At 61.1% G+C, this 12,492-nt stretch overlaps 1 protein-coding gene across 1 annotated transcript in view; it reads left to right on the forward strand.

The window, feature by feature from the left end:
* USP36 (ubiquitin specific peptidase 36) overlaps positions 1-11,846 on the forward strand; it is a 23,056-nt gene extending 11,210 nt beyond the window's left edge. Inside the window, 15 exon segments of the mRNA XM_006107963.3 lie at positions 455-537; positions 1,371-1,482; positions 2,529-2,669; positions 3,359-3,459; positions 4,190-4,328; positions 5,977-6,633; positions 7,178-7,305; positions 8,121-8,272; positions 8,275-8,322; positions 8,325-8,667; positions 9,010-9,203; positions 9,357-9,458; positions 10,298-10,413; positions 10,720-10,869; positions 11,454-11,846. Of these exon segments, the coding sequence (XP_006108025.1) occupies positions 455-537; positions 1,371-1,482; positions 2,529-2,669; positions 3,359-3,459; positions 4,190-4,328; positions 5,977-6,633; positions 7,178-7,305; positions 8,121-8,272; positions 8,275-8,322; positions 8,325-8,667; positions 9,010-9,203; positions 9,357-9,458; positions 10,298-10,413; positions 10,720-10,851 (2,448 nt within the window). The 3' untranslated portion in view covers positions 10,852-10,869; positions 11,454-11,846.
* Positions 11,847-12,492: the final 646 nt, after the last annotated feature.

Here is a 12,492-nt window from a genome sequence, read left to right on the forward strand (position 1 = left end):
CCATACCCACCCCACCCCACTCCAACCCACACGCCCGTACCCACCCCACCCCACACGCCCGTACCCACCCCACCCCACACGCCCGTACCCACCAGGTGAGGGAGAGACGCTTAGTTAGCATCGTCCTCCTCACAGCAGGAGCCAGCATGTTCACACATTTCTCTCCAGCCTTTTTCTGTGCACGTTTCTCTCTCTCATTTAAGAAACAGAGATAGCATGCAGGTGTGTGGAACCCGGGACCAGTCCCCGTCAGCTCCGCTCTGAGCCTGCCCATCGGGGCAGGAAGGGGGCAGCCCAGCTCCCCTGTCCCTCTGCTATGGCTTTGAGTCCAGGTGGCAGCCGGTGGGCAGGTTCTGTGCCAGCGAAGTGTGGGCTTTGCTGCTCCGCCTGGAAGGGCCTGGTGCTGGCGCTGCGGAGGGAGCCTTCTCCCCTCACGCTCCGTTTCCGCCCTCAGCAGGCGGCGAACATCGTGCGTGCGCTCGAGCTCTTTGTGAAGCCGGACGCCCTGAGCGGGGAGAACGCCTACATGTGCGCCCGGTGAGTTCCCGGTCACCTGACCCGGCACGGCTGTGGCCCCTCCCGCCTGCGGGTGGCCCGCCCACATTGAGGACCATCAGCATGTCCTCCAACAGGAAACTGCAGGCCACGGACACAGTGCCCCGCGGTCTGACCGACGTTCGCGCGGCGCTCCCTGTGCCTCCAGGGGCCTCCCTGGCCTCGTGGGAAGCAGGCCCTGCAGCGGTCCCGTGTCCCAGGGGCGTGCACGCGCCCTCAGCTGCAGGGCCTCACTGCCTCTCCGCCCTTAGGTGACCCCATTCCGCGCCTGCCATTTCTTGCTTTTTCTTGGCATTTTCCACCTCCGCAGATGCGGCTCTGACCCGTCCTTTGGGGGTTGTGGAGGCTCGGTGTGGGGGGTGTTGTTACTGTCTAGTTAGGTCGTTGGAAAGCTGTAAAGAACAGTTTTCTTAATTCTGCTTTTGGGTTGATCATTCTGTGTCCAAACGCCCCCTTTAGCGCCCCCTACGCCCACCCCTGTGCCTGGAAGCTGCCTGTCCATGCGCCTGCCCCTCCCCGTCCCGTGTCGCTGGCTCTGTGCAGGGAGGCCCCGCCTGCCCCGCTGTCACCAGCCGGTCGGCTCTGGTTTGTTCTTTGCTGCGTCAGCCCACAGTCACTTCTGCATCTGAGCCTCGAGCTGGGAAGTGCTTTCCGCTGCCTGGTCTGCTTCCTGCGTGGCTTCCCTTCCCCGCAGGTGGCGCTGGTGGTTAGGGATGCGGAGCCACACGTCTCGTTGTTACCGTGCAGGGTGACTGTTACCAGCTGGTGTGAGGACAGTCCCTGGGGACACGAGCTGAACCCCTCTTCCCCCTCAGGTGCAAGAAGAAGGTGCCCGCCAGCAAGCGCTTCACCATCCACAGGGCGTCCAACGTCCTGACGCTTTCCCTCAAGCGCTTCGCCAACTTCAGTGGGGGCAAGATCACCAAGGTGAGTGCCCCCGCGGGCTCGGCTGCTCGGCGGCTGCTCTTTAAAAATAGACTCCGGCTCTACCCAGAGCCAGTGAGTCCAGATCCCTGGAAGCCGGGCCCAGGAATCTGCGCTTTTTACAGAATCTCTAAGCGGCCATGACGCACACGTAGTCCTGTCCAGGAAGCACTGTCTTCCTCGGCTGTTCCCACCCTCTCCCAACTTGGGCTGCTCCTGATGGCAGGGCAGGGTCATGTCCCCAAGAGCGTGTGTTGGACGTGGACATGGACTGTGGGGCTCTGGTCCTCCGTGTCTTGTTCGTGTCCAGACCAGCTGCACTCACAGGCGGTGGCTTCTTGTGGGTGTGGAGTGAAGCTTACTTTCTGCACAGTTGTGTTTTAACAGAAGACGTCTTGTTGCATAAGAGCCAGGGGTCTGTTCCTGGGTGTTAGAGCCTCGTGATACCGTTTGGGGCCAGGCCCTTGCCTGAGCCTCGGCCGCCTCGCTGGCTAGCCAGATCAGCCTTTCCCCCGGTGGGTGCTCTGCAGCACGTCAGCACTGCGCCCTGGACGTGCTCTGTGCTCCCTGCTTCCGAAATGCCAGTAGTTCTTTTCATTGCAGGCCTTCTCAGAGCCTTTATTAAGCTATGTAGCATTTTGACTCTCCCAGAGGGGAATTGGTTATGAAGGATTTTCTAGACTTAATTGTCTGGGGAGTCATTCATTCATTGGCCGTACTGGTAGGTATGAACTCCCACTGCACTGCCGCACCCGGCACCGGGAAGCCAGTGGGAAGTAGTCGGTGGGGAGTGAGATCCTGTGGAGTTGCCCGGCGGAACTCATCGATCTGGTTTCCATTGGGGCACAGTTTGAGAAACATGGGTCGTTTGATCTGGGCCCGCATCTGGCCAGGTTGCACTGGGCTCGCCAGCCGAGGGCGTGTGTGGGCTTTTGAATTTTGAGTCCATCGGTAGGAGGAGGAGGATGTGCAGGCAAGCACCACAGCGTGTTGATCTAAGGAAGCCAGATGCAGAGCCTGCAACCGCCTTCTCCTGGGCTTCCCCGCAGGACGTGGGCTACCCCGAGTTTCTGAACATCCGCCCGTACATGTCGCAGAGCAGCGGCGAACCCGTCGTGTACGGGCTGTACGCCGTCCTGGTCCATTCGGGCTACAGCTGCCACGCCGGGCACTACTACTGCTACGTGAAGGTCGGTGGCCCCGCTCACGGTGGGTGGCGGAGGGTGTACCCCGGGCAAGTTGGCGGGCGGGTCTGTCCAGGCACAGAGGCAGCCTCTGCAGCACGCGTGTCTGGGGAGAGGCGTGTTCTGCAGCACGCGTGTCTGGGGAGAGGCGTGTTCTGCAGCACGCGTGTCTGGGGAGAGGCGTGTTCTGCAGCACACATGTCTGGGGAGAGGCGTGTTCTGCAGCACGCGTGTCTGGGGAGAGGCGTGTTCTGCAGCACACATGTCTGGGGAGAGGCGTGTTCTGCAGCACGCGTGTCTGGGGAGAGGCGTGTTCTGCAGCGGTGCTCAGGCCCAGTGTGGCCTCAGCGCGTGGGGCAGCGGCTCTGAGACTCCCGCGGGGTCGGCAGTGTGCGTGCACTTGGGCGAGGCTCTGGCCTAGAACCCGGGACACGACTCGGAGAGGCCCAGGGTGGTGGAGACGCCTCGCTAATGGGAGCTCCCACATGCCCTCGGGAGGAAGAGCCTGGGGCTGTGGGCCAGGAAGGAGGGGTGGGGTCCGTTCACGGTGAGACAGGTAGTAGATATTTTAACGTGGAATCATGGCTAGTTAATGTGGGTGGTGGGGAGCAGCGGATTCTTCGCTCCCTGTTTAAAAGTGAGGCTCATGGAATGTCTGCTGTTTGTTTTGTCTTCCTCCCCCTGGGCTGCTCCAGGCAAGCAACGGGCAGTGGTACCAGATGAACGATTCCCTGGTCCATTCCAGCAACATCAAGGTGGTTCTGAACCAGCAGGCCTACGTGCTCTTCTACCTGCGGTAATGCTCCCCCGCTTTCACCCATCGTGGGTGTGGCTGTGTCCACCGGGAGGGACATTCAGACCGCGTCCTCTTGCTGTTGTAAAAGCCAGGGCCTCTGGGAAGGTCCAAGCAGGGTTCCCTCTGCCCCCACCGAGGTGACGTGAATGTGATGCGGAAGTGACCGCTTCTCTTGGTGCCCAAACCGGAGACACAGGCTAGCCAGCACCCCTTCCCCTGTGGGCAGTGACCTCGGTGGGCCGTGAAGTACTTGTCGGAGGGGGAGGCTCCGTGGTCAGAGGGGGCCGGTGGTCAGGGTGGGCTGCAGCAGAGCACCTTGGGAAGGTGCCTTTTGTGGGGGCTGGTTGTCACCGACCTGGGTGGGAGAACGTGGAGCCTGGAGGCGTTTTTGCGGCCTCGTATGTGTTCTGCTCAATTGGATGAGGAGCTGGAGGCATCAGTCTGGCTTTCTGATAAACTGAGCCTCTGATCTTGGAGCTCTAACTATAGTTTGCTCTCTGCCATACGGAGCACATGTCCCAGGCTACCTGACAACTTCACGTGGGTCAAGGGCCAAGGGGGCTTTCAGAGACACAGGCTAGGGGGTCAGGTGTCTCCGGGTTTCTGCCTTCTCTTTTGTTTTAGCGAAATTCTCACCTTGACTTTATGTACCCTGGCTCCTTCTCACACTGAGGCTCTGTAACGACACAGCGCTAGTGGAGAGCCCCTGACCGCTTTTCTTCTTGGACAGAATCCCAGGCTCCAAGAAGAGTCCCGAGGGTGCCATCTCCAGGGCCGGCTCCGCCCTCTCCGGCCGCCCCGGTGGGGCTCCCGACCACGGCAGGAAGAGCGTCAGCAATGGGACCCTCTCGTCCCTGCTGCCTGGAAAGGTACCTGTTCCAGGGGGTCGGTGCCTGCATGGCGGCCACACGCACTGCCTCCTGGGCCGTGGGGGGAGCCCAGCTCTGCAGGCTGCGCTGTGCCGGGGGCAGAGAGGCAGACAGTCTGTCCTACTTTGGTCCCTGCTCTCTCCTAAGTCGGTCGTCAGCTGACGGGGCGAGCAGGAGGAGGGGAGTGATGACCCAGCACCTCAGGACGCGGTCGCGCTGTGTCCCTGCTCGGGACCAGCTGCCACGCAGAAGCACAGGGACAGGCTCGCTGAGCAAACCCTTGGCCTGAAGCCTCGGGAAAACGCACCGTCCTCACATTTAATGCTGAGGGTGTGCGGAGGGCACCAGTGCTGACATCCTGACTTAACGTATTCACTGGGTGTGTCAAGGGGACGCCTTTATTCTCAGGAGCGGCAGGTGTACTTAGGGGGGAAAAGGGTTCGTGTCTAAAGTTTACTCAAATGGTTAGAGAAATATGGGGGGGGGGCGGTGCACGCGCACTAATGTGGCAGAGCGTTAACAATTAGGAAATAGCTTTGAGGTTACTTTTGTGTGTATTTGGAGTTTTCTGCTAAAAAAGTTGAGCTTCGTGTTCCTAACAAAGCAGTGAGGCAGGTGAGGGAGTCACTCAGGTGATGCAAAACCACCCTGGGCCCGTGCGGAGGACGCCAGCGTTCAAGCGACGGGAGTCGGGCGCAGGGTCAGTGAGCAAACGCTTGGAACAGAAACCCTCGCTGAGAGGTGCGGGGGCGCAGTGGGCCACTGGGCGAGATCACGGACACAGTCACAGGCCGCCGCTCCATCTCCAGGCAGTTACACCGACCAACACGGAGACAGATCCAGTCCCTTGATTGTTCGTTTAACAAGTAGTTGTTGGTTTTTTTATATTTTATTGATTTTTTTACAGAGAGGAAGGGAGAAGGATAGAGTGTCAGAAACATCGATGAGAGAGAAACATCGATCAGCTGCCTCCTGCACACTCCCTACTGGGGATGTGCTCGCAACCAAGGTACGTGCCCTTGACCGGAATTGAACCTGGGACCCTTGAGTCCGCAGGCCGACGCTCTATCCACTGAGCCAAACCGGTCAGGGCTAACAAGCAGTTTTTAAGCACAGACTCCACTAGCCGAGTGGTTGGGCGGCTGCGATGGTAAATGCTCAGATTCAGGCCTGGGGTGGGAGGTGGCAGCATCGAATGCGGAGCCGTGGCTTCGCGTCCTGATGGAGTGGGTCTGCACGGGGGATGAGGACTCCCTGTGGCGGGGACTCCAGGACCCCTGGAGACCGTGCAGCTGCCAGCCCAACATCACAGACCTTTACTGAGAGCCTGAAGGGTCGATCGGGAAGCCAGCTGGTCTCCCTCTGCGGCCCAAACCCGCAGAAGCAAAGCCCCAAGGAGAACGCCGTGTGTTCATCGGTGGCTCTGCAACGGGATGGGACTGGTCATTTTTTCCTTTATATTTTTTTGTATTTCTCAAATGTTGGTGAAAATGTGCTGCTTTCACAGTGAAGGTGGCTGTAAAGGTACACGCCCGTGGGTAAGATTGCTTAGAGAAGTCACAGCATGTTTCCTGCGTGGCCGGGGCCTGCTGCGCCCTCACCTGCCGGAGCGTTGCCAGGTCTGACCGTCCCGCCCGCTGTCTTTCAGAGACCGGACCCAGTGGCCATGAGGAAGCTGCAGGCCCCCGGGGAGACGGGTGTGCCCGTGTCCAGGAACGGCTTCCTGTCGGGCCTAAAGGCTCAGAATGGACACATTCCTCCAAAGCTGCCCTTGGGGTCCTCTTCCCCCCGACTCTCCAAAGCACCCACACCCCTGCCGACCATCCTGGATGAGCCTGGAAAGAAAGTCAAGAAGTCGGCCCCCCTCCAGCACCTCTCCCCGCCCCTCAAGACTTCTCCGGGGTCCCACGGGGCCAGCAGCCGGGGTGACAGCCACAGGCCAGGCTCCTGGGATGGCAGGGGCGCTGGCCTCTCTACCTCACCCAAGCCCGTGCCCGCAGCGACCGCCAACGGGCACAGGCCTGCGGGCATCGCCCCGGACAGGGCAGCCTCCAGCAGTTCCAGCCCCGAGCATTCAGGGAGCAGCGACCCCGCCCAGGGTCCCCCAACCCCCAGGAGCGGGGCCGCCCGCTTCTGTGACTCTCAGGGAAGGACCCCCACGGCCGGCCCGCCCAGGGCGCTGCTAAACGGCGAAGCCTCCACAGTGGTGAAGCCGCGGGCCCCCGCCCTGAGCAATATGGCCGCCGAGCCCGCAAACGCCATGTCTCCTCCGCCCGCCAAGAAGCTGGCCCTTTCTGCCAAGAAGGTGGGTGTTGGGGTGTCGTGGTTGGGAGTGTCGGGCGGCTTGGTTGGAGGAGCGAGACCCCGGGCCTCCTGGGCACTGCAGATCCGAAGGGCTGTCCCGGAGTCGGGGTTCAGGGAACCCTGATTTCCCACTGTCACTCCATGTGCTGACAGAGACTTGGGGCGATGCAGGTCTCCCTCTCTTGGGAGGAACCAGGATCCAGAGGGAGGACGGAGTGCTGGGCTCACGGTGCTCCGAGCACGGGGTGGCCGCGGGACACGGGACACGGGACACGGGCGCTGGAGCCTCTGGGTGCAACGCGGAGCTCCGTGGTGGGTGCTTGGGTTTTTGTTGAAATTTCCTTCCTTTTCCTTTTTGTTTCTAACCAAAAACACTTCTGATTCTTCCTCTATCACCCCCCACCCCTCGCTGTCCCCCATCCTGCTTTCTGAACTCTTTCATTTGTTTTTTTGTATTTGTCTTTTTTTTTTTTACATTTATTTTTCCTCTCACTCACCACAACTTTTTTAGACCACCAAGTTTTTATTTATGTCAATAACTGCAGGCCAGCCCCCTGCGGAGGGCCCCCGGCACTGACCGAGCGCCGCCCCTCCCGCCACTCTCCGACCTCACCCACCCCAGGAAAGCCACTCACCCCGCCGCCGCCTGCGCCCGGCCTGTGGGTGCCAGCAGGTAAGCGCGGGCCGGGCTGGGGCGGCTGCTGTCCCCGTGCGCCCACGAGAACTGCGGTGGCCGCCACGGAGGCCGGTGTGCGGCTGGACCGGCCCTCTGTGCACGTGGCAGGTCCTGAAGCGTGTGAGGTATTTACTGGGTAGTTTTCTTCGTTTGACTTTTAATTCCGGAAAACGCAGAGCGGTGAGGTCTAGCACATTCGGGGGCATCGTGGCTTGTTCTGGTGGAGATGGTGACAGTGACCGTTTCTCTGGTGACCTCAGGCCGGCGTTCTGGTCAGTTATTTTCAGGTGGGGGGCTCAGTGTGGAGAATTAACCCTTCCGGGTCCATAGCGAGTGGGGCACAGTTCAGAGCCGACCCCACCTGCTCTAGACTCCGTCCCTCGTCCCCGCTCGTCCTGCTGGGAGGCCCCCTGGTGAAATCGGGTTCCCTGATTCCCCTGAACCCCAGATCCCAGAGGACACAGTCAGAGTGGAAGATGCAGAGGCCTGTCCGGGCCCCTCTTACAGCCCTTCTTGTGCCTGGACACCCCGAGACTCCGGAGGGTGGGGATTGATTGTAGCTTTGACACATTTGTACCAAAAATGCAAAACATTGGAGTTTGCAGACGCACATTGTTCTGCTTGGTGATGAGAAACAGAGAGAGACAATGACTTTTGTTAACCTTGATCTTAAGTAGGCCTGAATGTCATCGCTAGTCTGTCTTTTTAACTTACACCCAGTTTTTTAAGCTGAGGTTCCTGGGGGGGAGGGAGCTGCTGAGGGTGGGCCTGGGTCTCAGAACAGCCTTCTCACTGCCCGTCTGTCCTCACAGGGCTGTGTCACCTGCTCCCGGATCACCCAGCGTCCCAAAGCCCCCCCACGCCGCCAGCCTGCCCAGCAGCCCCCCGAACTCCGCCTGTGCTCCCCTGCCTCAGGTCAACGGGGGCTTTCGGGCTCCTCCACACCAGCCCGAGGCCAGCGAGCCCTCCAGAGCCTTTGTAAGAAGAGGAAACGGAAGCACCTGGGAGAGGCCCCGAGCCGAGCACGGAGGCTGGGGAGGCAGCAGCCCCTCCTGGAAAGAGGAGGAGGAAGAAGAGGAAGCGCCCCGAGGACACGGGCATCGCCCGCCTGCAGGCGGGGCAGGCGCAAGGGCAGCACTGGAGCCCCGAGCGCAGGCCGGAGGGCGGCGTGAAGCGACCAGCTTCCAGCCTGGAGGCAGAGGGTGGGCAGCAGCCCGTGAACGGCCGGGGCCTGGTGAATGGCTGGCCGGTGGGATGCAGGACGGACAGCCCCCACATGAGCAAGAAGAGGAGGAAGGGAGTGGATGGCCTTGGCGGGGAAGGAGAAGCCTGCCTCCGCCAGGACCCGCCTCGGCACAGGTGAGAACACAGAGCCAGACACCCTGCCTTCCCACCAGCAACCCCCCTCCCGGTGGGTGTGGCTGGCAGGCCCAGCCTGCTGACCCAGGCCAGTGGGTGGCAGCATACCTGGCCGGCACCATGCACAGGCGGTCACCTGACCCAGCCCAGCTGGCCCTGCACTTGTGTCACCCGCTGGTAGGACTCTCCTGGGTGGAGCTCCAGCGCCCCCATGCTTGGCTGTGGCGTGGACAGCAGCATGACTGGTCCCCGGCCAGGCTCAGGGTGGGGCCAGTCCGGGTGACTGTGGGTCAGGCACGCCAGTGGAAGGGGGAGGGAGCTGACTGCTGACACTGACCCCAGGAGCTGCTCCCCCTCGGACGCCGAGCCAGAGGCCACGGCAGCATCTCCGAGGAAAAAGAAGAAGAAAAAGAGAAAGCCGGAGTCCCGGCAGGAAGGAGAAGAGGAGGAGCACCCCGGAGGCTGGAGGGGCCCTGCCGTCCCCGGGAGCAGCCCAGCGCCTGCTGTCAACGGCCAGAGTCCTGGGGACCTCGCAGGTGTGCGCCGGGCGGGGCAGGGTCCTGGGTGGAGGGCTGCTTCATGGGCAACCCCTTCCGGCGGGAAGACGGGCCCTGGAGCCCTGCTCTGAGTCCAGGGTGGGCGCTTCCGCCTGGTGGCTGCCAACGCACACTTCCTGTGTCTGCTCGCAGGGCCAGAGCAGACTCCTCGGCACTCCTGGTCCAGGGAGCGAGGCGCCAGCGTGGTGTGGGAGCTGCTCGAATGCGCGTCGGATAAAGCCTACGGGAAGAAAGGTGCTGCTCCAACCTGGGCTTCTGTCATTTTGGGGGTGGATCCTGGTGCCCCGAGCGCGCAGGCGTCACTTGGCTGCAAAGATGGGAAGAGGATCTAAACCAGCGGTTCTCAACCCGTGGGTCGCGACCCTTTGGGGGCCGAACTACCCTTTCACAGGGGTCGCTCGCCTAAGACCATCGGAAAACACATATATAATTACATACTGTTTTTGTGATTAATCACTATGCTTTAATGATGTTCAATTTGTAACAATGAAATTGGGGGTCTCCACAACATGAGGAACTGTATTAAAGGGTCGCGGCATTAAGAAGGTTGAGAACCACTGGTCTAAACGGTCCTGGTTGACCCCATCGCACAGAGGTCAAGAACTGGTCCTCACGGGGCGGGGGTTATCTGTGGAAAGATCCAGAACAGCTTCTCCCTGGGTCCAGGGGCAGGAGAGTGGGAGAGCCCAGAGCGTGCACCCCGGGGGACAGGCCAGGCCAGGAGGGAGGGGGCAGCAGCACTGGCCCAGCACTCAAGGGCGACTTCTTATTCGCAAGCTCGTTTTTATAAGTCAGACCTGGAGAAAGAACACAAGGTCTTTGTTTCTCAGATGAGGCCGGGGGTTTAGAAACAACTCCACTGGGTGGGGTGGGGGTAGTTGTAGGGTGAAGGGGTCACCTGTGTGAGGACAGAGCCGACTGGGTGGGCGATGGTGCGGAATACAGCGATGGACAGAGAACGGTACACTTCAGATCTAGAACCAGTGTTGTCCCGGCAAAGCTAACTGCCTTTAAAAGGAGAAATAATGAGGGTGGTGGGGATCGAGGGGCCACCACGCGTGTGTCTGTTGCAGTTCTGACGTGGGGCGGCGAGGTGTCGGCGGTCAGCCGGGATGCCATGCACGACAGCAGGTTGGCCCGCGCCGCCACGGTGATCGACGACTGGGATGAAGAGTTTGATCGGGGGAAGGTACGGCGCGACCGCGGTCACGGAGGGCCTGGCTCTCGGGCAGTTGGACGTGGTTGCGGCCCGGACTGGAGCCAGGTGCCCGGTTCAGGGGCTGCTTGGCCGCCGTAATGTGGCCACGGGCAGGGCATTGGTCCCCGGTCGCTCCTGTCCCTTCATCTGTGAAGTGGGGGAGTGGGCGCCTCCCAGAGGCCACGGGAGGAGTAAGTCTTGGTTATGTTGCGCACTGAGAGTTGTGTCGCACGTAGTGGCCACTGGGACCAGGGACCACCCTTCTGACAGTTGTGACACCTGTGATTCTCAAAACAGGAAAAGAAAATTAAAAAGTTCAAGAGAGAAAAGAAAAGAAACTTCAACGCCTTCCAGAAACTTCAGAATAGACGGAACTTTTGGTCTGTGACTCATCCAGCCAAGGCTGCCAGCCTCAGCTACCGCCGCTGAGCACTGCTGCCGAGATAGGTCAGTGTGGGCTATGGGTTGGTGTGTGAGTGTGAATGAGCGTGTGCGTGAATGTGAGTGTATATGTGAGTGCGGGTGTGTGGTGGAGTGAGTGAGTGTGTGATGGAGTGTGTGAGTGTGTGATGGAGTGTGTGAGTGTGTGTGGTGGAGTGAGTGAGTGCATGAGTGTGTGAGTGTGTGGTGGAGTGTGTGAATGTGTGATGGAGTGTGTGATGGAGTGTAAGTGTGTGATGGAGTGAGTGAGAGTGCATGAGTGTGTGAGTGTGTGATGGAGTGTGTGAGTGTATGATGGATTGTGTGATGGAGTGTGTGAGTGTGTGATGGAGTGTGTGAGTGTGTGATGGAGTGTGTGAGTGTGTGTGGTGGAGTGAGTGAGTGCATGAGTGTGTGAGTGTGTGGTGGAGTGTGTGAGTGAGAATGCATGGGGTGCGGGGTGTGGAGTGAGGTGCATGCACCCGCGTCACTTGCAGAGGAGGCCTTGCTCCTTCCAGTGCCCGGGTGGGTCCCTGTTGGACGCGCTGGAGGGTGGGAGGGGACTCCCAGGGGCCCTTTCTCTGTCAGGATGACTGTTGTTTGCCCCACAGACGCTCGGAGACAGCATCGCTTCCTGGGAGCGGTCCGTGTGGGCTCCTGGCTGGGTCACCCCTGGGCCTGCACCGCCAGCCTGCGCCGAGGATGGCGCCGAGGCCCCGGCTCCCGGAGATCAGGGCCTCTGGTGACAAACCACACGGTGCCAGGGGAGCAGGCAGCTGCCCGGCGGGGACTGGGCGGCGCATCTGGGCCGCTCGTGGACGGAGAGGGCCGGCGCGCCTGGGGTGACATGGCGGCTGGTCGCTGTTCTCGGCAGGCCGTCCACCACCTGCTCCTGGTGGCTGTGTCCCTCGCAGGGCTGTCTGCCTTACTGGCACCTCAGAAAGCGGAGCCAAGGCGGCCCTGGGCCTCTGTCCTTGCAGGGAACTGGACGCTCTCTGGAGCAGGCGGCTTGAACTGCGGAGCTGGCCCCTGCCCCTCGGCTGCTGCTCGCTCTGAGCGCCTTCCCGACCCCCATCAGCCGCAGGCCGCGGCCTCTGTCCAGGTGGGGTCGTGGGGGAGGGCCTCTTCCTGTCACTGCTTCACATCCGGCCTCTGCCCAGGCCTGGGCGCCAGCGGCAGTGTCCTCCCTCCTGCGGACCTGGCTTCCTTGCTCCGCGGGCGAGTGCTTTTCAGTTTAGCCGATTGTAACTGCCGATCCCTTTACCTCGCTCGAGCCGCGCCTGCGCACGTGGGAAGTAGCAATCATGGGCAAGCCTCGGTCGGGGCGACGTTTTCCTGAACAATCACTGACCCAGGGGTCGAAGGTACAAGTGAATCTGACAATCACGGCTCCTTTCTCCGGGAGATGCTGCACGGGGAGCCGGACCGAGGGCGGCGCTCACCCCATGCCCCGCCCCTCCCGACGGCCTGGCCCTGGCCCTGGGGGCTTGGGGAGGTGTGTGCACTGTTTCATGGGGGTCGTCTGGGTGTTCCTTCCTGTGTTCATTTTCTCTGAAAAGCTGGGAGGAGATGTCAGCGGCCACACGGGGGCCGTCTGGTCCCAAGAAAGCCAGCGGCTGGGCTGGTGCTGGGCCGAGCCTCTGCCTTTTC

The sequence above is a fragment of the Myotis lucifugus genome, unplaced genomic scaffold (assembly GCF_000147115.1).
Source record: "Myotis lucifugus unplaced genomic scaffold, Myoluc2.0 scaffold_1609, whole genome shotgun sequence".
NCBI classification, from domain to species: Eukaryota; Metazoa; Chordata; class Mammalia; order Chiroptera; family Vespertilionidae; genus Myotis; species Myotis lucifugus.